Source organism: Drosophila simulans, chromosome 3R, assembly GCF_016746395.2.
Source record: "Drosophila simulans strain w501 chromosome 3R, Prin_Dsim_3.1, whole genome shotgun sequence".
In the NCBI taxonomy this organism is placed as follows: Eukaryota; Metazoa; Arthropoda; class Insecta; order Diptera; family Drosophilidae; genus Drosophila; species Drosophila simulans.
Window position 1 is genome coordinate 4,620,275 of NC_052523.2, and position 22,387 is coordinate 4,642,661.

General features: G+C 40.5%; 2 protein-coding genes across 5 annotated transcripts in view; both read left to right on the forward strand.

The window, feature by feature from the left end:
* Positions 1-6,131, forward strand: part of LOC6727171 (transcription factor E2f1) — a 39,537-nt gene extending 33,406 nt beyond the window's left edge. For 3 of the 4 annotated variants that reach the window (XM_016176306.3, XM_016176303.3, XM_016176307.3), the window contains 5 exons: positions 676-1,497; positions 1,630-2,358; positions 3,344-3,593; positions 3,748-4,572; positions 5,680-6,131. In XM_016176306.3, coding sequence (XP_016033667.1) covers positions 1,039-1,497; positions 1,630-2,358; positions 3,344-3,593; positions 3,748-4,572; positions 5,680-5,807 — 2,391 coding nt within the window. In that variant the 5' untranslated portion in view covers positions 676-1,038 and the 3' untranslated portion in view covers positions 5,808-6,131. The remainder of the gene's footprint in view (positions 1-675; positions 1,498-1,629; positions 2,359-3,343; positions 3,594-3,747; positions 4,573-5,679) is intronic. The other variant, XM_016176302.3, reaches the window with a different exon arrangement.
* A 1,854-nt stretch (positions 6,132-7,985) lies between these two features.
* The window catches only part of LOC6727173 (insulin-like receptor), a 45,211-nt gene continuing 30,809 nt past the window's right edge, over positions 7,986-22,387 (forward strand). Inside the window, exons 1-2 of the mRNA XM_016176308.3 lie at positions 7,986-8,621; positions 21,398-21,944. The gene's annotated coding sequence lies outside the window, so the exon portion shown is untranslated. The remainder of the gene's footprint in view (positions 8,622-21,397; positions 21,945-22,387) is intronic.

Sequence of the window (22,387 nt, forward strand, 5' to 3'; positions counted from 1 at the left end):
ATTCATTTTTTTTGTTCCTGTATTTCAGATTTTTGCTTATCATCTGGTTTTATGTGGTTAGTTGCCTTTCAAAACCGTAAATGACAAATGTTTTAAAAGGAAAAAATAATATGTACACATTATATACCACAAAACATTTTTCTGGAAAAAAACTATTTTAATCAATATTAAGAAAACATTAAAAATCTTGCAAGTTCCCATGATTTCTAAGTACATTCATATAAGGTCGAAAAGATGTGAGAATCTATTTCTGAAGCGAAAAGTTTATCAATCGATTGCAATTTATGTCTGTTATCATGGCAGTTGGCTGTCGTGGTTTTGGCCATAAAAAAGACGTCGAAAAGTCTCTCGTTATTTACCGGTTTTCCGCATAGCTACTCTCCTTTTCAGCCCTGTTTTTTTTCTAAAGTCGCGAAACTGTTTTCTTTCGGTATTACCTTTCGATTCGTATTTATTTGCATTTCCACATACAAACATTCGCCCGTTCGCTTGTCGGTTTCGCATTTTAATTTGTTGTTGCGCCCGACTGGACATAAATAAGAGACAGATCAAAAGTTTAATGTGCCAAATGCATAAAATGTCGAGAAAGCAGGTCAATCTAGCTATAAATAAATCACACACACACACATACCGAACGCATTTAACCTTATCTATTCTTTGTTTGTTCTTTTGCAGATGTGAAGAATCCTTAGGTGCTAATTTAGTTGATAAGCGCAACCAGCAAGAGAGGAAAATAGAGAGCGATAAACAGAAACAGGCAGTACAATAAGTCAACCGACTCGAGAGCTGGAAATTCCGACTGGGTGGCAACTTTTCGAAGGCAGTGCTTAAAAGTATGCTACAATATAGTGCCAGCGATTGCCGACTGAGGCGAACCTAACAGAATCCGGCATATTTATAGAATATATACAGAAGATATATACACGGAGCAAAGAGAGAGAGAGAGAGAGAGGAGGAGGAGAGAGTGAGAGTGAGAGGGGGAGAGAGTAAGAGTCAGGCGGAGAATCGCCGAGGAATCACGATAGAACCGGCAGCGAAATGTCCAAGTTCTTTGTGAATGTTGCCCCCATCAACAACAGCAGCAGCAGCAGTAGCCACACGACCACCAGCAGCAACACCCAGCGACTCCAGCAGCACCAACAACACTATGGCGGGGGCGGGACAACCGGCCACACGATGGTGGCCCGCAGACTCCACTACGATCTGCACGGCCGCGTCAACAACAACAACAACATTGTGATCAAGAACGAGTCCCTCGACGTGGACTACGATCACGGCCTGAGCAGCAGCGACAGCAACAGCAACGGCGGCGTGGCAGCCCACCTGCGGGATCATGTCTACATCAGTCTGGACAAGGGGCACAACACGGGGGCAGTGGCAACAGCAGCGGCGGCAACGACGGGCCACACGCAGCAGCAACTGCAGCAGCAGCACCACCAAAATCAGCAGCAACGCAAGGCGACCGGCAAATCAAACGATATCACAAATTACTACAAGGTCAGTTGGAGTTTTATGTGATATGTTGCTAATAATAATAATACATCAATAACAGAAGATTATTGATATAAGAAAAAACAAAGAGAGGAATGCGTTTCAGTAAATAACACGGTTTCATCCTCGGACTTTCAGGTCAAACGTCGGCCCCACGCCGTCAGCGACGAGATCCACCCGAAGAAACAGGCCAAGCAGAGCGCCCACCACCAGACGGTGTATCAGAAGCACACGGCCAGCAGCACGCCCCAGCAGCTGCGGCACAGCCACCATCAGCTGCGCCACGACGCGGATGCCGAGCTGGACGAGGATGTGGTGGAGCGGGTGGCCAAGCCGGCATCGCATCACCCCTTTTCGCTGTCGACGCCCCAGCAACAGTTGGCCGCGTCGGTGGCCAGCAGTTCCTCGAGCGGAGATCGCAATCGGGCGGACACCTCGCTGGGAATACTGACCAAAAAGTTTGTGGACCTGCTGCAGGAGTCACCGGATGGCGTGGTGGATCTGAACGAGGCCTCCAATCGATTGCACGTTCAGAAGCGGCGCATCTACGACATTACCAATGTCCTCGAAGGCATCAACATCCTGGAGAAGAAGTCGAAGAACAACATCCAGTGGCGCTGCGGGCAGTCGATGGTCAGCCAGGAGCGATCGCTGCGCATCGAAGCGGATTCGTTGCGGCTGGAGCAACAGGAGAACGAGCTGAACAAGGCCATCGACCTGATGCGCGAGAATCTGGCTGAGATCTCCCAGGAGGTGGAGAACTCCGGCGGCATGGCCTACGTCACGCAGAACGACCTGCTCAACGTGGATCTCTTCAAAGATCAGATCGTCATCGTGATCAAGGCGCCGCCAGAGGCTAAGCTTGTGGTGAGTATTCGATTTGCGACAACCAGGAGATGTTTATTATCCAAGGTGTGAACAATATTAATTCAAGAGCATTAGTACTTAATCGAAATCTGTCGATCCTACCCATCTTTTATTTCTGTACGAACGGCTCATATCGATGTGCAGTTTCCATATTCATTGTCTACGTCAGAGCTTTTCCTAGCTTTTCTCTGCTTTTTTCTAGTCATCGGTGCTTCTTCTTAGCGTCTGCATGCCATTAAACGTGGCGCTTATTTATAGAAGCCCATCGCAACGGCAGACACGACAGGCGAAATGGAATCCCGCCCAGCCGTCGTCCCTCCTGGCCACCTTCCATTTGATATCAAGTAAAAATTTGTGGCCTCGTCCACCGAAGTTCTCCAACCGCCGTTGTTTTGTTGCTCGGTCTTCCTAGATGCCGCACTATTTATAAAAATATAGCAATGCCTAATGTATCCGCTCGCCTTGAACTGCTAAATGAACTTGCGCTCGCACTATTTTCTGTGCAGACGCGGCAGCATTTGTGCTTATGGATTTCCCCCGATAGTTGAACCCTCCAGAGATCCTCATTTGCCACACAGAACTGCCAAAGTTTGTATATGTTGCAAGCCCGCTGGCAGCGCCAATAACCGATTGCCGAATTAACAAGAACGCAAAAGGGGGCTATAAAAAAATTAAATAAAATAAAATAAAAGAAGACGACAGGGGGGCGCGAAACAGCGAAAAGCAAAATATCATTTCTAAAAATACGCGTGCGGCAAAAAAAAAAAAAACGCTGCTCATTCTGAGGCTCGCTTCATTTGTGTTTCTCTTTTGCTGCCGAGCGGTCGGCGACCGCTTTAAAATTTCAACCGCTCCCCTTCAACTTGAACGTTAGTTCCCCCGTTTGCCATTTATCGGTATTTAATTATTGTATATACGTACGTACGCACGAACCTACTTATGGAATTTGGTTAGTAATCTGGTTTCGTTTGTATTTTTTTCTCAGCTGCCCAACACAAAATTGCCGCGAGAGATTTACGTGAAGGCGGAGAACAGCGGAGAGATCAATGTCTTCCTCTGCCACTCTGACACCTCGCCGGAAAATTCGCCGATCGCGCAGGGAGCCGGCTACGTTGGAGCCCCCGGAGCAGGATGTGTCCGTACGGCCACCTCCACACGACTGCATCCGTTGACCAACCAGCGACTGAACGATCCGCTCTTCAACAATATCGATGCCATGAGCACCAAGGGATTATGTGAGTTTAGGTTTAATACGTAGGATACATTTTTGTAGTCAATAGCTATAAATTGCCAACTATTGCTACTATTAGTGTAGTGAGTAGAATGTATTTAATTGTTTTTCATACCTCTTCAAAGTACATAGTTACTAATTTCGTTTTCTTATTGCAGTTCAAACGCCCTACCGCTCGGCTCGCAACCTCAGCAAATCGATTGAGGAAGCCGCCAAGCAGTCCCAGCCTGAATATAATAACATTTGTGATATTGCGATGGGCCAGCATCATAATCTGAACCAGCAGCAGCAGCAGCAACAGTTGCTGCAGCAGCCGGAGGAGGACGATGTGGACGCGGAGCTGAACCAGCTGGTTCCGACACTGACAAATCCGGTGGTCCGGACCCATCAGTTCCAGCAGCAGCAGCAGCAGCCCTCCATCCAGGAGCTGTTCAGCAGCTTAACAGAATCCTCGCCTCCAACGCCCACCAAGCGGCGTCGGGAGGCAGCAGCCGCAGCAATTGCCGCAGGCAGCGCAACAACAGCAACCACTACGCTTAATAGTCATAACAACAGAAACCACAGCAATCATAGCAACCACAGCAACCATAGCAGCAGCAACAGCAAATCCCAACCACCCACAATAGGCTACGGCAGCAGTCAGCGACGCAGCGATGTGCCCATGTATAATTGTGCAATGGAAGGCGCAACCACAACATCTGCAGCAGCAGATGTGGTAGCTGCCACATCGCGATCGGCCGCAGCAAGCTCGCTGCAGATGCAGTTTGCTGCCGTCGCGGAGAGCAACAACAGCAGCAGCAGCGGCGGTGGCGGCGGCTATGGCAGCATCGCTGGCGCTGGCGCCAACGCTGATCCCCATCAGCCGTTCAGCCATGACCGCAACAGCCTGCCGCCCGGCGTGGCCGACTGCGATGCCAACAGCAACAGCAGCAGTGTCACGCTGCAGGGCCTCGATGCTCTCTTCAACGACATTGGCTCGGACTGTAAGTACTTGAGCAGCTAGCTCTGTCCTTAGCACTAAGCGCCTAAAATAATAGTTGTAATGTATGGGCAAAGGTATACAAAGATGACTCATGCCTGGTGTTTAGTACTTTGCAAAATATGTGTACATATCTTTAACCGATCATGCCTGCAACCGCCCGCCGCTCATTCATACATGATCACATTGCATCTGTCTGTAACTCTTTTCGTAGTAAATATTGAAAGATACGCAGCTCACTGAGGTGCCTACGATGCATTTAGATCTCCATGAGGCGCACTTGTCAAGAACTTTCTCTGTGACCCGCGTGTACTTAAAAGCCGCATCACAGTCTGAGTTCTTGCTGAGTGCGAAATCCTCGAAGCAACATTAAGCGAAATAATGGGTCGATTATAAAAAAAAAAAACCTTGACTTATTTCAAAATTTTCAATTTGTTTAATTTTTACAACCTTTCGGCCAACGAGAATCAGTTCAAAATTGACAATTTGATTTTATTTTCATTTTCGTTAAATCAAATTCATTAATCAGATGGAAAAAGAGCCAAAAAAGCAGGGCAAGATAAATTGAAGTGAAAGTGAATTATTGGCACTTCAACTCCTAAATATATATATGTAAATAAATTTACAAAAAGTAAACCACCCAACCCTATATAACATTTATCATTGTGATTCATCCACAACTTTTACCTTCACACTGTGCTAACAACGAAACGGTAACCATTTACTAATAATATTAAATAATTGTGCATAAATGTATATATGTATATATCGACATAAAACCCGCCGCCTCGTCAGCAATCGTCCTCGTGTCAAATTCATTTTGGAACTGAATTCTCGTGGGTCTGCACTGACAACACTGACCGCTCCAGGGCCAATTGTTCATTTTGAAATTGAAATTCTGTAGCACCATGAGATTCAGCTCTGGCGTGAATTTCAAACATGCATCCACAACATCTCTCGCTCTATCAGCTCTCTCTCTCCTTTTCTATGGTTGTCCAGATGAAATCGTCTATAACCCAATGTAAAATCATACGCAGCCAGCCCAGCCCCGAACTCCAGAACATCCAGTAATGCCGGAACATTCAGTAATGTGTTGCATTCTTATTTACAGACTTCAGCAACGATATCGCCTTTGTGTCCATCAATCCGCCGGACGACAACGACTATCCGTATGCGCTGAACGCGAACGAGGGCATCGATCGGCTGTTCGACTTCGGTTCGGATGCCTATGGACCCTAAGAGGAGACGTCCACGAACACAATCACAACCACACACACACACATATGTCTACAAAATTGGGATTCTGGGGGTGTTTATAATTTTAAATTATATACAAATGGCAAAAGAAAAAAAAGAAACAAAGCCAGAAAATTATTAAATTATTTGATTGCAAATACTAGAAACCACAAAAAATCCAAAAACAAAACACAAAAAAAAGCGAATCAGCAAAACTTAATGAAACTAAGTTGTGTGTACAATTTTAAGCTTAAAAATATATACATTTAAATTTATAACCCAAACTAATTTAAGCGAAACAAAACGAGAACACAAAATCTACTTTACCAAAACTCAGCCTCACGAGAGAAATAGGGAGAAGTCGAAGAAAGAAGAGCCACATTTTATAAGCAAATTTTAATTTTAGCCTTTAAAGAAAGCAAAAAGATTCAGGAATACTATTTAAACGATTGGATAACACAAAAAATTGCGAATACTTCCCTCTTATCAAACAACTTTTTGGGCTAGAACTGTCTGTAAATTAGTAAAAATAATACCAACACAAACACACACACTTATATAATTTTAAATTAGAAAACAAAATAGTTGTAAAGCCAATCAACATTAAACAATAAAAAGAAAATCAATTTCAAATTGTAAAATATATCGAAGACATTTCATATTAATATGGAGCAGTAGAAGAGGAAGAGAACTCCTGGGCCCCCACGAGATGGCCTTGGTTCGCCCCAAATTCGCCCTTCCTGTTTTAGTGACGCATGCAACAGAATCCTCTTCTGCCATTTGTTTCATTTGCTTGGATTTATCGATTGATTTTTAATTATAATATTATTAAAGCTATAACTATGTATCATAATTTGTTATTGTTATAAAATTTAAACTGTAAACACACACATGGGCCCAATAGCAGTTTATTCATAGAAGCCAAATCATCCCACAAAACAAACAACCAACCACTTAACAGAGTCAACTACAAGTACATAAATAATTATTTAAACTATCTCCTAGTAGTTATATATTTAACTAAACGATAGATAAAAGCAACAAACAAATGCAAATCATACAATTGTAAAAAATCAATAAGCAAAGGAGAACCACAACAAGCCGAAACCACTGTATAATTGTACGTTTAATTTGTATAAGAGAAAACACACTTGTTAGGTACTTTTCTTTCTTTCCAAAAACAAACACATGAAAAAAAGAGAAAATAAATATTAGAAAAACGAAGGAAACTTTAAAATAAACAAAATAAATTTTTAAAGCCGAATGTCTACTGTTTCAATTAAACTGAATATTGAAGTTTCTCAAGCTGAGTTAAATAAGGTGAAGTTTGCCATGTTCACAAGAAGTGTTTTTAGCAAACTTATTTTTTAACTACTTAATTTTGAATCTTCATTTGGAGTCTTTTGGACCTTATGAGACTATTTTTCGCAATACGGTAAAATAGGTTTCCTTTTAACACGGAATTTTATTTTTAATAAAGTATAAATACTGGTTCCTCAATTTCGTTCCAAAATTAATGACTGTACTGTTTTATACATCTTTTCAAAAAAATTTTAATCTCCAAATTAAATTTTGCCTATGATTACTTAGCAGGTTTGTCTGCATGGTTTTAAAGCACACTCGGAAAGCAGTAAAGCAGTGCACTGCTTGCAATTTACGAAATTCATGTACGGCGGGTCATCTTTAAACTTGAAACTTGAAAAAATGTTGTGAGTAGCTGCACTCACTGTCAAATTTTAAATGAATTATTTTTATATTTTTATATAATTAAATACATATATAATTATATATGTTGTACGTTATCACGTAGGCGGGGAGTTCAAGGTAATGATTATGCTTGATTAAATGGAAAGTAGAGGCTGTTGGAAAGATTAACTAAAAGTATTTCCAATAACATTAAGAAAACGAAAACATAATAGCGCTATTATTTTATTACACTATATAGATTTTTCTAAAAAAAAAAAAAGTGATCTCAGAATGTAATGTTTAAAGACATTAGGCTCATAAATAAGTTTTTACAAATGGAATATTCGTTTTTAGTGCGCGAGCATTTAGTAGTGGCGTGTTGGTAAACGAACATCTCTGATGTAGGTGGCGCGCTAGTGTAACAGCCGGCCACTAACAGAGTTCTGTAAGCGGGCAAAAGACAGAGTTTAAAAACGACCGAACAGAGTTGGAAAACGCGCGAAACCGAAAATCGCGTATACAACAAGGGTAACGGCTGGCAGTGTTTCACGCGATTTCGAAACGTTGAGATCGTTGCCGCGGTCGCCGTAAGTTGGAATTGTGAGTGTGTTCGTCGTGCGGAAAATCATCGCTGTCAAATAGAGGCCACAGTGAATTGCCGATATCTAATACTGTGCAAGGCGAAATTGTGTGACCCAGCATTTCGTGAATGAAAAGTGCGAAAATACAAAATACAGAGCAATAGTGCGAGGTCGGTGGAGTTCGAATTGAAGAAATTCCACGAAATACAAGTGCGGGCGATTCTCGTGTGCTGGCGAGAGTGCGGCTTGTCCGGGTGTGTGAGTAAAATTCACGGTAAATAAATAAATAAAATTTGTGTACACACACATACACACACACGCGCGCGCTCCTATTATTTATATATACACAGCATGTTGTGAAGTTGCGGCGCAAAAAGAAAGCACGCGAATAAAACATAAGAAAATTTAATTACGCCTGCGTCTGGGAAAGTGCGTCGTTCTATTTTGAAATCGATACCAAAATAAAATACAAATAGAAAAAAATCAAAAAATAAGGTGACACAACAACAACTGGAACAAAAATGCACGACAACAACAACGTTGCAAAGGGGTATGTAACAAAAACAACAAATAATAATAAAACGGATAATAGTAGTGAGAACGTAACTAGGAAAATACTCGACTGAAATTACTACGCAGCAGCAATTTATGCCAAGTTGTTTTTGCTCTCCTCCTCCTCCTCTCTCCGCCCGGTTCCTCATGTTCCTTTTGTTGTTGTTCCATATCTATCATATCTTGGGCTGTTGTTGTTCTTCTTCTTCGCACACCGCTTTACGTCTCCGTTTTGTGAATGAGCGGCGCAGCCAACATTGTTCTCTTTTTCTCTCTCTCTCGCTCTCTCTAGCGTGCGGAGAGCGGCTGCGCGAAGAGAGGCGGAAAAGAAATGGAAGAATTTCGATTGCTGCCGGTTTTTGTTTTATTATTGTTGTTGTTGTTGTGCTGGTTTATTTTTTATTGTTGCACGCATTTTGAAAAGTGGTACAGATAGATAAGTTTTCCATTGCATTAAATAAAGCTAGCAAAAAATTATTAACGTTATTATTAAAATAGTATTTCATGAAATTACTTAGTACTATTGCTAAAAACTGTCTTTTTATTGTCCTTGGTAAATTAAAATGAATGTCTGTGTAATTATTCAAGCGTCAATAAGAGCTATTCAATAGAATGTTATTAAATATTTATTGAATAGCATAAACTAAAAAAAATCAATAAAATTCATAGAAGTGTCTTGGTCGACTTCCATGAAACACCCATATATATTTCCTTAAAAGGCTCCTTCTCAAATCTACCGCCCTCACTATGTTTGTTGCTTACACCCACCGCCTGCAAAACTCAAATTTTTATTAAATATTTCAAAAAGAAATTTATGCTCACCTGTTGACTTGCCAAGATTTTCAAACCTTTATAATTCTTAAGTTATACTTTGGAAAATGTGTTGTTTTTTTAATGTATGTTGGACACCACATTTTCAGGGGTTGTCAAAATGGCATGACACTGCTGTTTTTTATATTATTTTGGAGCTCGTAATTAGAGTGACCAAAATGCTGAGCAAACCAGCCAAATATATAAAGTATAATTTTGAAGCTGTCGCTAAAATAATTACCAAAAAGTTGAGCAAACTATTTGCTTAAACTGTGATCTTATAAATGGGGTGTGTTTTTATCTCTAAGGTATATAAGATATTCATAAAATTTAGTTATCATAATCACTGAGACTTTGTAAAAACTTTTGAAGCTTGTACTATGTTTTTATTTTACATACATTAATTATTCTATGAATAATCGAATAGTTCGAGTCTTTAATGACTAAATGACATTAAAATTGGGATATCCCTTTCAAAGAAAGAGATAAAGATACACCCACGATTTTCGGGCTCTTGAAACTTATGTTATATCCGCAACGGAAGCAGATCAATAGATCGGGGATCTGTGGGTGTACTCAAGTAGTGAAAAATAGGAAGACATTTCCCAAATAACTGGCGTGGAGATATTACGGGTAAGTGGTTTTGTGGGCGGGAAGGTGGGAAATGGGAAAATGTGGGGATGGGTCCGCTTGCTAATTAAAAAGCATAAGCACTAATTGGCGTGCCGCTGCGCTTGTTGTTGCTATTTGCGTTGCCGTTGGACTGCCCACTTGCTGTGCTCTTATTATATTCGCGTTATTATTGTATAATAAGAGAGAAATGCCATAAAAAAATTGGGAGGTGGGGTTAAAACAACAGGCAAAACCGAAGTAGAAAAAAAAAACATCAGAGAATTGCGCATTTTTGTATTAATCATGCTATATTTTTGACGAGGCCCGAAGAATGTTGGCCAATGTATTTGTATTTGTGCGTAATTTATTTATTTTTAAATCGAGTTTGCCTGCCTGCTCCCTGTACATGTGTGTGTTCGTGTGTGTGTGTGTGCGAGCATAAGTGCGAGTGTGTGTGCGTGCTGCGACAAAAATAAGTCGCCGCAATAACAAATTGCTGAAATAGAACCAAAATAAAGCCGAAGAACAGAAGAGATCTATAGAGGATGAGGCAATGACGGAACCCGGGCCAAGTTTGTTGTTGTTGCGCCTGCTTTTGTTTCTCTGTATTTTTATTATTTTATTTTCGTGCATGTTATTTCTGATATTGGCTTTTTAATGGTGTGGCTAAAAACCGGAAATTGTTTGTCCGGCTATTGTTGATGACGTATGACCATCGAGTTGTTGGCGGCTTTGGCGCATAATTTGGCCACACTAATTAACAGTGCCGAAACGAACAACAAAAACACACATGCCGCCACCAACACGAATGCCTTTTAAAGCGAGAAAAAAACAAAAAAAATGCTCTGACCACATGTCTAAACGTAGCTGCGCGCAGGCCAGAAAGAGAGGGCACGATTGCCGAAAGAGAGTGGCCGGTGATAAGCCTGTATGTGTGTGTGTGTGCTGTTGCTTGTGTGTGAGCCGAGCGAGACAAACAGACAGGTGTCATTGACCTTTTTCGCTGCGAAACAGCACACACTCACACACATTCACACAGCCAAACAATTTTGTGTGCACTTTTTTCAGCTGCGTTTGCTTCTTTTCCCTCTCCACCCGCTGCCCCTCCCTTTCGCACTCTCGCCCTGCTGCCGCTGCTGCTTTTTCGCCTTTGTTGTTGCTGCTGCCATCACTGCTTATGCTGTGAACTGCTTGGCCTTGAACTTAGACGCGCGTCTTCTAATCGCTCCACACTCTCTCCGCTGCCACGCCCCCTTCTGCGCCCACACACATGCATGCACGCACTGCGATGTTGTTGTTTTTGTATTTATTAATGGGACCAGGAATGGAAGACAATTCGACTGTCCTCTAGTTGAAAATATGTCATTAAATACAAAATGAGTATGATAATTGAACGAAATATCGTTTTATACCATCCATAGAAGTAATATGTTATATGCAGTTCCTCAACACTAGATTCAAAACAAAATGATATTCTTCTCGTGCAATATCAATAGTGTATTATTTTTTTAAAATTTATTTAAGTGACTTGTCAACTTCCCAAATACATGTTACAAATATGTATGCAAGTACATATGTACATCTGTATGTACATGACCGATCATCATCAAGGTGATTGTGGGATCTCTGTGAAATCAGATTCTCCTTCTTTATTGTTATTACTGCTCTGAACAAGCTGTGCGTTTTGGATCATGCCCAAATTGGTATTAATTACGCAAGCCGTGTAGCTGCCATTTGTTTTGCCATTGCGAAATGCAACGTATTTGCAGTGAGTCAACTTTGTTTTCGCTGTACCAGCCGCACTTAATTGTGTTTTTATTTGCATTCGACTCGCGGAATATCGAATGAATCGGAATTGATTGTTCCAAGAAGCGATGCGAGGGTAGCCACAGTGATTCACATGCGGACTCGCATCTCTCAACCGCTCAACCAGCCATCCATCCGTCCATCCGTCCAGCAGACATCGCCACCCACCACCCATCACCCATCACCCATCATTACACGCAGCTGCTCCCGAATCTTATCATGGGAAGAGGGTCTAAGGTCCAAGTAAATAATAACCAGCCGCAACAGCCATGGCAATAACAATAGTGCTGGCGACAGCGGGAACAAAGTAACGCATGGAGCCAGCCCCTCCACGCGCACACTTGGAGCCAACAACACATGACATGGTCGACGTTCGTCAGCCGGTCGTATGACGAGAGTCTCCCCCCGGTTTCACCTTCCCTTCGGAAGTCTGCAGTCGCCTACGCATGAGCCTCGAACACACTTACAAGTGCGGCCATGATAATAGATCTGCCACATAAATAGTTCTTAATAGTTTGAACTGGAAAGGAAATCGTTGACAGCTTGGGAATATCAACTGAGAATTGTGTGCAAATATTAAATATTTGATTGCACGGTTGTCTTTGATTTCATTACTAGTTGACTTTTTTGTTTTTGAAACTTTTTGCTGATCCTTAAGCCAATGAGTCACCGCAGAATTGTAGTATTTCTTCCGCCGCTGTGCACACCCATTTATTTCGCAGTGTGTACAATTATGGTTTTCACTATGTGATTTAAAGAACAGCAATAACAAATGTATTATAGGAAAACTTAAGTATAATAAACTGCTGGTGCGAATGGCAACTAAAGCTACAGGAAATTTAGGGGGTAAGCTGCTCGACGTGGGTGGGTGGTAGTGGTGGTGGTGGTGGTATTGGTGGTAGTGACGGGCGGTGGACAGGCGATGACGTGGTGTTTATATGGTTACGGGATCTTGTGATCATTTTGTATGGGACCGTCTTCTCGTGAAAGTGTTTATTCGGTATCTCATTCGGCGACACACACACACACACACACACACACACAGACGCATCCGATGAGAATACACCCACAAGAATCAACAATTGGCCAATGGCAAGTTGTTTGTTTTGATATTTTGATTCCAGATTATGGGCAATCTCTGCGGATGGTGAGTAAGGATTAAGAGCTTATCAAACTAGTTGTCCGTGATTAGCCATGTTACTCGCCTGATAATTATATGTGGGAATACATTGTATGACTAATAAAGAACATATTTACGTAAGCTTATGTAGCGATTTATTTAATCTATTAAATTAGTTTTGTAACAGGTATGTTACGTATTTATGTACAAATGTAATAAATATATCACTTAATTAGCGGCAGATTGGAATTTAGATCTGATTCTACTTTTATGTAAGAACAGCGAATGATTTGTTATCTCCGCCTTTGCAGTAGAATTAAAATTGTTATTTTGACGTTTAATGTTTTGAGGAAATTTATTGGCAACCGCAATAAATCTTTAACGATTAAACAATTTAATAAGTATCAGGCTTTTAAGATATGTATTTTGATTTCGTCACCAAATTATTTTTAAATCTTTAATCTTCCATCATCCTTTTTTATCTGTACGAAAACCTCCAAAATCTTCCTTAAACCAGATAGTAACTAGACAAAACTGATCTTCTGTCTCAATGTCATGTCTTTTTATTGTGGGAAAATAAATTTAGGTTTAATGAACTTTAAGCTTATTTAGGTTTTATGTGTTGTTGCATATTTTGTACTGTAAATTATTTTGAAACCGAAAAAAAAATATTGGCAAATTCTTTTGAAAATCTCGTGACTTAACGGACTTGATATTACCCTTTCCGTAATTTTAAGACCTTGTTAGTAGCAATATGAGCAACAAATGTCTGCCCCTTAGTTGTTTTTATTGCCCGTTTTCCTTTTGACAATTTAATACTGTCTCTGTCGCTCAGATATGACCGTCTCGCTCCCACTGCACATTGTTTTTGCTTTTTCGGCATTTCGCTTTGCGCAGTTATTTGTTTTTCTTGTTTTGAAAGATTCCGTTTTCGTATTGACATTCGTTTATTATTTTCCGTTGCCAGCTTTCGAGTGTGTGTTGGTGTAATAAACATCACACGTGGTTGCATTTCTACGCATGCCGTCTCCCTCATGCGCCCACACGCTGCAGGCAACAGAGAGGGTGAGCGAGATCTTCTATTTTGTTTTTGATAAAGTGCGTGCTGCTGTTTGCCTTTTTATGGCGATGTGTGTGTTCGACGGGTGTACGCGAGTGTGTGCTGTGGCGCTTGGAGCATTTTGCTTGTGTACTGCTTACGTCGACGCCGACGTCGCTGCTGGGTGGGTGGCTGCGCTGCGGTTTGATACCCGTTAGATAACAATGGGTATGTTGTATTCGTTTAAAATGCTGACTGTAAATTCGATCCTGCATCATATATGGCTGTTAAAAGCATATAGGTATATTGCTAATATGTATGTAGATTCGTTGTAGTAGATTGTAGATTGTTGTAGACTTAATTATTTAATTTCCTTGATGATTTTGTTAGGCACAATATGTTAAAGGCTATTTGTTTTTTTTTTTTTTTTGCTAATCAAGCAAAGTCTTGAAATAAACTTTTTCTATTTTTTGCAGTGGCGGGGTTTGCGGGTATCTCAAAGTCGGTGCAATCTACCTTAGCGTTCTTGCTTGTTTTCGCAGCTTTTGTATTGTATTTATAGTCATTTTCATAAACATTACGAGATAAGCCCGACGCCCGCTCACTTCGCCCTTCGCCGTTGTCCCCTTCTTCTGCTTTTCTTGTGTTTTTGTGCGTGGGCATTTTGCGTTGCATATCTATTGATTGGCTTTGGATTTGCTGACGGCATTTCGCCTTGCTTTTGTTGTTTGGGTGTTCGTTGTTTTTACTTTTCTTTTTTTTTATTTCAAGTTAATATGTTGCTCTTCGTTTTGCAAGTGTTTGTTTAGCTTTCTTTTCTAATCGCTGGGGCGTCAACAATGTTGCCGTTATTTTCGTTTGCCTCTTGCCTTAGTTCGTTCGTTCGCCCGTGAATGACCTTCGCCTGTCCCGTTATTTCATTTCGTTCATTCTACGATCGCTGATCTTCGGATTGCAGTTTAAGGATATATCAAATATGGGGTAAAGAATGTTTCCGGATACTTTTGACTAGTAAAGTAAACAGTAAATACATGTAGATGATGTTTTAACTAATCCATTTATTAACAGATTTTAAACTAACTAATTTTGCTTTTACTTTGAGAGTTTGGTCTATTCGCACCGCAATCGCTTAACACATTCAGAGGTTCGCTTAAATCTTTATTCATGAATAACTTGTGCTCGGCAATTGCCTGTCACTTTGCTTTAATCTCGCACGTTGTCACCTTTACTTGGGTTGCTTGTTTTTGTTGTTTTTCGCATTTCCATTGAAGTGGAAAAATGAGTGAGGCCAGGAAACCTGAAATAAAACTTTATTTCGCCAATGATCTTGAAGCGTAGAGTTTTGCTCATTAAATTTTTACACTACGAACTGGGTTTCTTCCCCTCGGACCCTTTTAGTCTTCCTTTTTGTCATATTGTCTTCTCTTTCTTCTGCGGCGGGCTGCCTGCCTTTCTTATATTGTACAAAATGATGTGTGCCCGGGAAGTTGTTCCCAAGTGTTTCGTGGAAATTGCAGGCCACAACTTCTTGAACTACTTCATCATGTAAATTGTAAACTAAACCCCGGTTTTAACTCTCTCCCTTGTTTCTGTTTCTGTTGCCATCCTTATCCCACGCCATATTGCCGTCTCTCTCGCTTTGTTTGCCTGCCTCAACAACAACCATCGAGAAGACATTTTTATGATTTTATTTTAACTGTACTCGTAAATTTAGCGATTAGTGGACGCGGTCCGCTCTTCGCGTCTTCTTCTTGTTTGTTGTGCCTCTTCTCGAACACTGCCCCACCTCCTCCCTCGCCTCCTGCTTCTGACCACCTTCTCCACCCTCCTGCACCCCTCTATATACCACAAACTCTCGTTTCGCGTGCTTCACGCGCCCAACGCGGCACTCCATATACCACATATCGTGTTTTCATACCCTTTATAGGGGTTTTATAGAAGAAGTGGAAAGACTTAGACCATTGATAAAAAATTAATATATAAGATAATATATTGCATTATGTTTATGTTGTCATATTAAATTCTTGCTTTATTTGAACATTTCTCTTTAGGAGTTCTGTTCTGATGACATCCCCTCAACGAATAATAGTATTATAATAGTAGTCAGAATTATATAAAAATAATCTATGAATTTACCTACATCTGTGCTCATAAACGTTTTAATAGCAAAGGGTATTCCTAGCTTCGTGGTACAAAAGCCATGCATGCCACCACTGCTGCTGCGGCTGCTCCTTTTAGCCATTGTCGCTGCTGCCGCCCCTTTAACCGCTCCACAAACAATGCGACTGCGGCACTCCACTCAGCAGACAAACAGACCGATGGACATGGCCAGCAGGAGGCGGTGGCGGAGAAGGGCCAGAAGAAAGGCCGCCGTCTGGCCAAGAGCGCTCCACTCTTGTCTGGCCGGGTCGGTCGGTCCGCATCCCCCGAGCCTCTGCAAAGTCCCCTCTCCTCCGGCGGCACCCACTTTGTGTCACTGACTGTCTGCTGATGTTTGCTTTTGCAACATTGTTGCACAAGTTTATTTTTAGACACATTTCCATGATGTTCCGCTTTTTTGTCCGTCTGCCACGCTGACTCTGCACATTGGCCAATGGGCGTTGGATCGGATCGGATCGGATGGGTATTCTTCCAGGCCCGAATCGCAATCCTTGGAATTGCGGCTGCCACAGAAATTTTGCAAAGCCGAGAACTTCGTTTCCCCTAATTGACTGCCCCTAATTGAGTCTAAAATGTCTATAATTAGTTTGCAATCCAGTGTGGAGAACTTTAAAATTGGCAGTCACAGGAGATTTAAAGACGCTTTTATCTATCGACTTATAAATGCACATTTTTGATAAATCTTACGAATACAATTCCCTTTTTATTAGTCACTTTACGTAAATTTCTATTTTTCCACGTAAAAACTAAATATGCTTGCTAAAAAATTAAAAAAAAAAAAGCATTTAGTACGGGAAACAGCTGCAAAAGCGATACTTTTGACCTAAGAAAAGGTTTGAGAATTCTGTTGTAAACTGGATCATGCTAATTAAAAGTGTTAAATGTTGTTTAAAGCTCAAGTTACATTAGATAACTCTTCATTTTCGAAATAATTAAGTTTCACCGAAACTGAACCCAGTGTGCTTTGACTGCATTTTAGTTTCCCCTTTTCTCTGGCTTTTTTTTATCGCTGCTACCGCTGCCTTCTTGTTTGTTTCTGTTTCGTAAGGTAATTCATTTTGGCTTTTATTTTTATTTTCCTTATTTTTGGGGGCCCGTTGCCGTTGCTGAAAATTTATGTATTTATAAGCTCCCATACATAGGCGGTGGCTTAAATTTTTAATGGTTTTTTAATTAGGCGGCGCCGTTTGATGATTCGTACTCCTTCGTAGTCGGACCTCTTTTGCAACACACCCCTTTCTCCTTCATTAGCAGCTCATTTACGAAACACGAAGCACTAAAAAATTGTATTGACTAAAAAGTTGCCCAACAAAATCCTATAAATGAATGCCTTGCAGATAATATTTGAAGATATTATATGAAATATTCCTATTACAAATGGTATTCGTTTATTCTTTTTATATTTACTAATTTTTTTTTTTTTTTAATACTAATGTCTTTTATTATACCACTTGTTTGACTCGAGACTTCAATCAAAATTAAGCATTGTAACATTTTGTTGTGGTTGGATAATATATCTTTGATGTCCCGATTTAAAGCAGACAGAGTGTAAACACTCGATTACAAATTACAACCACTACGACTGGAAACTACGGACTACAACTGGAACTACGTCCGCAGTTTTACAACTTTACAACCGCATGTGTAGTTTTTTATTGCAACCCATTTGGGCGACGTTGCCGCTTCCGTTTTCTGCCTCCCCCTCCTGCTCCTGTTCTTCTTCTTCTCCTCCTGCTGCTTCCTCCTTTTCCTCTTCCTCGCCGCTTCCTCTTTGGGCCGTTTTACGAGGTGCCTGCTAGTATTTTTTGGTAGTCACTGTACCACATTGCGCCGCAACAACAACAAAACAACAAAAACACCAGCAAAGGGCCAACGACACCGACATTTTCTGCACTCCGTACTCGCACACACACACACAAAACTCCTTTTTCCTCTCTCTCTCGTTTCCTCTCTGTCGCACGGCCACATGCGTTTCGGGGGTGTGAGCGGGATAGTCGTGCGCCTCTTTTTCCATTCATAAGCGACTGCGTTTTGCGCTCGTTGTTGTTGCTGTTGTCTCTCTGCTGGCGCTTGGCAAAAAATATTTTAAAAAAGTTATTTGGCGGCCTCCATCTGTGAGGAAATTTGTTTCGTTATTTTATGTGTCTTTGAAGTAGTTGATGCTCTTTTCTTTTGTTTTGCGCTTGCAGTATTATTCCTTTCCTTAGTGAGACTGCAAAGTTACCGCCCTTATCACACACACAGGACACAGCCTCCGGGTTTTCCACACCGTACGTTTATACGTAAGCCATGTAAATCGTGATTTATTCATACCCAAAACAAACACAATACGCTCATAAGTGAAATGCAATTCACGAACTCGTGGTGTTTTTACCATAACATTGTTTATTCAGCTTTCACTGGATAGCAGTTAAGGGATACCACAAAAAAAAAAAGAATTTTTAATGTGTTTTAGATGTAAAAATAATAAAAAGAAATTATTACCTAGAAATTTTAAAATTTCATATGTAATATGTAATGCACGCCAAAGATTAGTGCATCTGAGAAAGGCAATTTATTAATTAAATTTATAAATAATAAAAATATTGTTATTGACGTTGAGTGAATTCATTTTATCTTCTACTCATAAACTTAAATGAGGTCTTAAACTTTACTTCTACATAAATTGAACAATTTCAAGCTTAAGCTCACCATAGGGACTAGAAATATAATTTTGGTTCACATATAATTTCAATAGGATATTGAATAGGATATTCATTATTAATAGTGAAGTTTGATTGTACTTTTAGGAGGAAAATATTTTTGCATGGCATGAACGCACTCCTCCTACGCAATTTCCATTCGTCCTCATCCCTTTCCACCACCCCCTTATCCTTGCCAAATTCTCCCTCCTCCTTTTGGCTATCCGCAGACATGCGCTCTCCTCGCTCTCTTACGCTCACTCTCTATGTCTCTTTGTATCCACAGTTTGCGCGCGCTCGGTATGCCTATCTCTTTCTGTCTGGCCGCCGCCTAACTGCGCTTGCACTTTGTTGTTGTTCTTCGGGTTTTCGTCCTGTCTGCGTGTTTTTATACGCACTGCGCTTTAGCACGTCTATCCGCAAAACAAAAAAGCGACTGTGTGAAGGGGGAGAGAGCGAGAGAGAGAGAGCGAAGCATGCAGACGCCGACGCTGTTCGCCTCTCGCTTGCACTCGCGCCGGCCGTTATTAGATTTCAGTTTGTTTTCGTCCCCATTCGCATTCGTTTTCACACATTGCGCTTCGCGTCATTTTTCGGGGTCAACGTCATTTCGAGGGTTGCCGGCGCTCTGCTTCTGCCGGCGTCGGTGCTGCGCTTCTTGCACGCCTGGCGTTTTTTTGATTTTCCCTTTTGTTTTTCGTTTTTGTTGTTTGTGTTTTATCTCTCTCGCGTGTGCAAGCGCTCTCCCAGTGCTGCTCTCCCATTTGCTGCTGCAGCACATTTTTAATGCCGGCCTGTGCGAGTGTCTGTGAGTTTTTGAGTGTGTTGATTTCTTGTCTTGACCAAAATGAATTTTTGGTTAAATATGCGGAATCGCAAGCAGAATAAAGCTAACTCTGAAGCCAATATTTATTTGTTTGCATTGCTCAAAAAGTGCACAAGCCAATTTAATTATTTTACTGATATTTACGGTTTGACAGAATACTTTGTGTAATGCTTTTGTGCTAATCGTAATTTAAATTTTTGGTGAAAAATAGTAGATTTTTGAAAAATGTTGGTGAAATAATTGGAAAAAAAAATGAAATAAAAACAAAGATATTAAAAATAAATTATACTTTGGCTTAAAGACAATAGCTTACAGTTATCGTCATAATAAAAATGAAAAACATTACCTTTTTTGAATGTTTTATACTAACTATATCAGCAAAGTTTAGACCTGAGTTTTTTAACAATGTGGAGCTTAAGAGCAATGCCCACTGTCTGGCTAATAAGATGCATTAATCCGAAATAAAGCATCTAATTTATTTATTTATTTAGCTTTAGTTCAGCAGTTTTCCATTTTTTGCATTTCGCGTGCTGCACACAACACCCCACGTGACTTGTGGAGTGAGGTGGGGAGCGGGCTGCGGTGGAGCGGTAGAGCGAGAGAGACGCTGTATGTCTGGCCTCGTTTGATGGGGCAGGGAAGGCAGGGGTGGTGAGCGGCAAGCGCACTCAAGAGGGGCGTGACGGCAGCTTTTTGATGCTTGAACTGCGCTTGTTTTTCTTGCTTTTGTTGTTGTTTCTGGCGCAGACGGTTTTCATACCCATTAAGTTGTAAAGTCAAAGGATGTGTTGGAACAGTATATTTATTTGTAACTATTAAAATATAAGCAATGATATTAGTAATAAAAAAAACAAATGTACATTTAAAAAAAATTTTAACTAGAAGGCAATATAAATATTAAAAACAAAATATAAACCTATATAATATGTACCGAAAATGATATATTTTGCAAATAAGTTGCATATGCAACTGAATCATGTTCTCTAAATCTTAAGCCGGCTAAGAAAAGGTATCAAACCGTCAAAATGTCGCTTCACTACTCTTCTCTATTTTTCCACACTTCGGTTACGTTGAGTTTTGTTCTTTATTTTTCGGTTGCACTTTATATATTTTATATATGTACTTTAGCTGTTGTTGCTCTTTTAGAAAAAGGCGTGGCCCATGAGTGGCAACCAATATCTTACTATCTTTTTTTTTTTGCCATTCTTGAGGCGGTGGTGTTGTAATAAAATGTAGTTTATAGTTTGATAAAGTTTTTCCCTAAATTGATAATATATATTTTATGTTATTTTTTTTCGCTTGGCTGGCGAATTTGTTGTTGTGGCACTACTAATGGATTGGCGCGAAATTTGAACGTTGCAGTGCTGTTGGTCTCCTTGTTTCTGGGTGGGGCCAAATGGATATTGCTGCCAGAATGAGAGACTAGCATAAAATTATGGATATTCAGGTGGATTAAAGTGGCACGAATGCTATTTCTCTTGGCTTTAAGTGATTCGCAGGAATTTGTTAATTGGATAATGGTTGCACTGCAGTTGTTAGTGGGTTGACTGTACTTTGTTGCAAGTTTGAGTTGGGAGGGGCTTCTTTGGCCGACACAAGCTGTAAACTTGTTGATACCATTTTTGGCTTAGCAATTGTATGTTGAATATACCTATTTTGAGGCATAATTCTAATTTGAATATTCCGTTCTCACCTAATTTCTCTAATTCTCCCATTTCAGATCGGCGACGACTAAATGCATGATTGAGATCACGTGAAATGATCATCGAGTGCCGCGAAGGTGTGAAAGTAAAAATCATGTGAAAATGTGAGAAAAAGTGTGGAATGCTATGTGACAACAACCACAAATACTTGCAAACAAAAGATCAAGAGAGCAGCGGGAGCAACAACAACATCGAGAGAATCAAGAAAATGATAACCTAAATAAATCAAATTGCTAGTCAGAAAAAACAAACAACAACTACAACAACAACAACAGAAAGCAGGGAACTCGAAGCCACAGAAAGAGAGAGGAAAATTAAGTTATAGAAGTGATCCGAATTCCGATCCCGCGTGCATTTTCTCCCCCAATCTCAACCTCTCTGCTCTACGGGTTTTTCCCGAATTTACAATTTTCGGGTTTTCTCTTGCCACCGAAGAAAGCTTTCGCCACGAGCTGGAAAGAAAGTGCCAAGGCAGCAGTGAAGAAAAATATTATCGAAACGTGTTTGAAATTTATAACAACAAGGAAAAGCGAGGGAAGGTGTCATTAATTGTTCTCGACCAAGGTAAGTTGCATTTCATTTTTTGTCTCCAACGCATTACAGTAAAATAGCTTTGGACTTACCTTAAAACATTTAGGTATTGCTAACACATGTTATTAAACTGTTAACATATTCTTGTGGTGGGGAAACAAATATAATTCAAAAATTTATATGCAAGAGTTACGTAAAATCCACTTGCATATGTATAAACGTAAAATTCCATTACGCTTTTCCAAGAATTTAAGAGGCAGAAATCGTTTGGAAAGTTCCACTGTAGTTTTGTTTGTCCACATCTATCTCTTTCGTTGTGCTTAATTTGTGTCACATTCCAATGAGGTTGAACCAGAAGGGGACGTTTTGGAATTTTTCCTAAGAAATGTATGCTGTTTTGATTGTCAATGGGGAATTTGTGAGCGAGAAGTGGGCTTCTCCGCCCGAAAGATATAGAAAAAGGGGAGTAGCTCCCC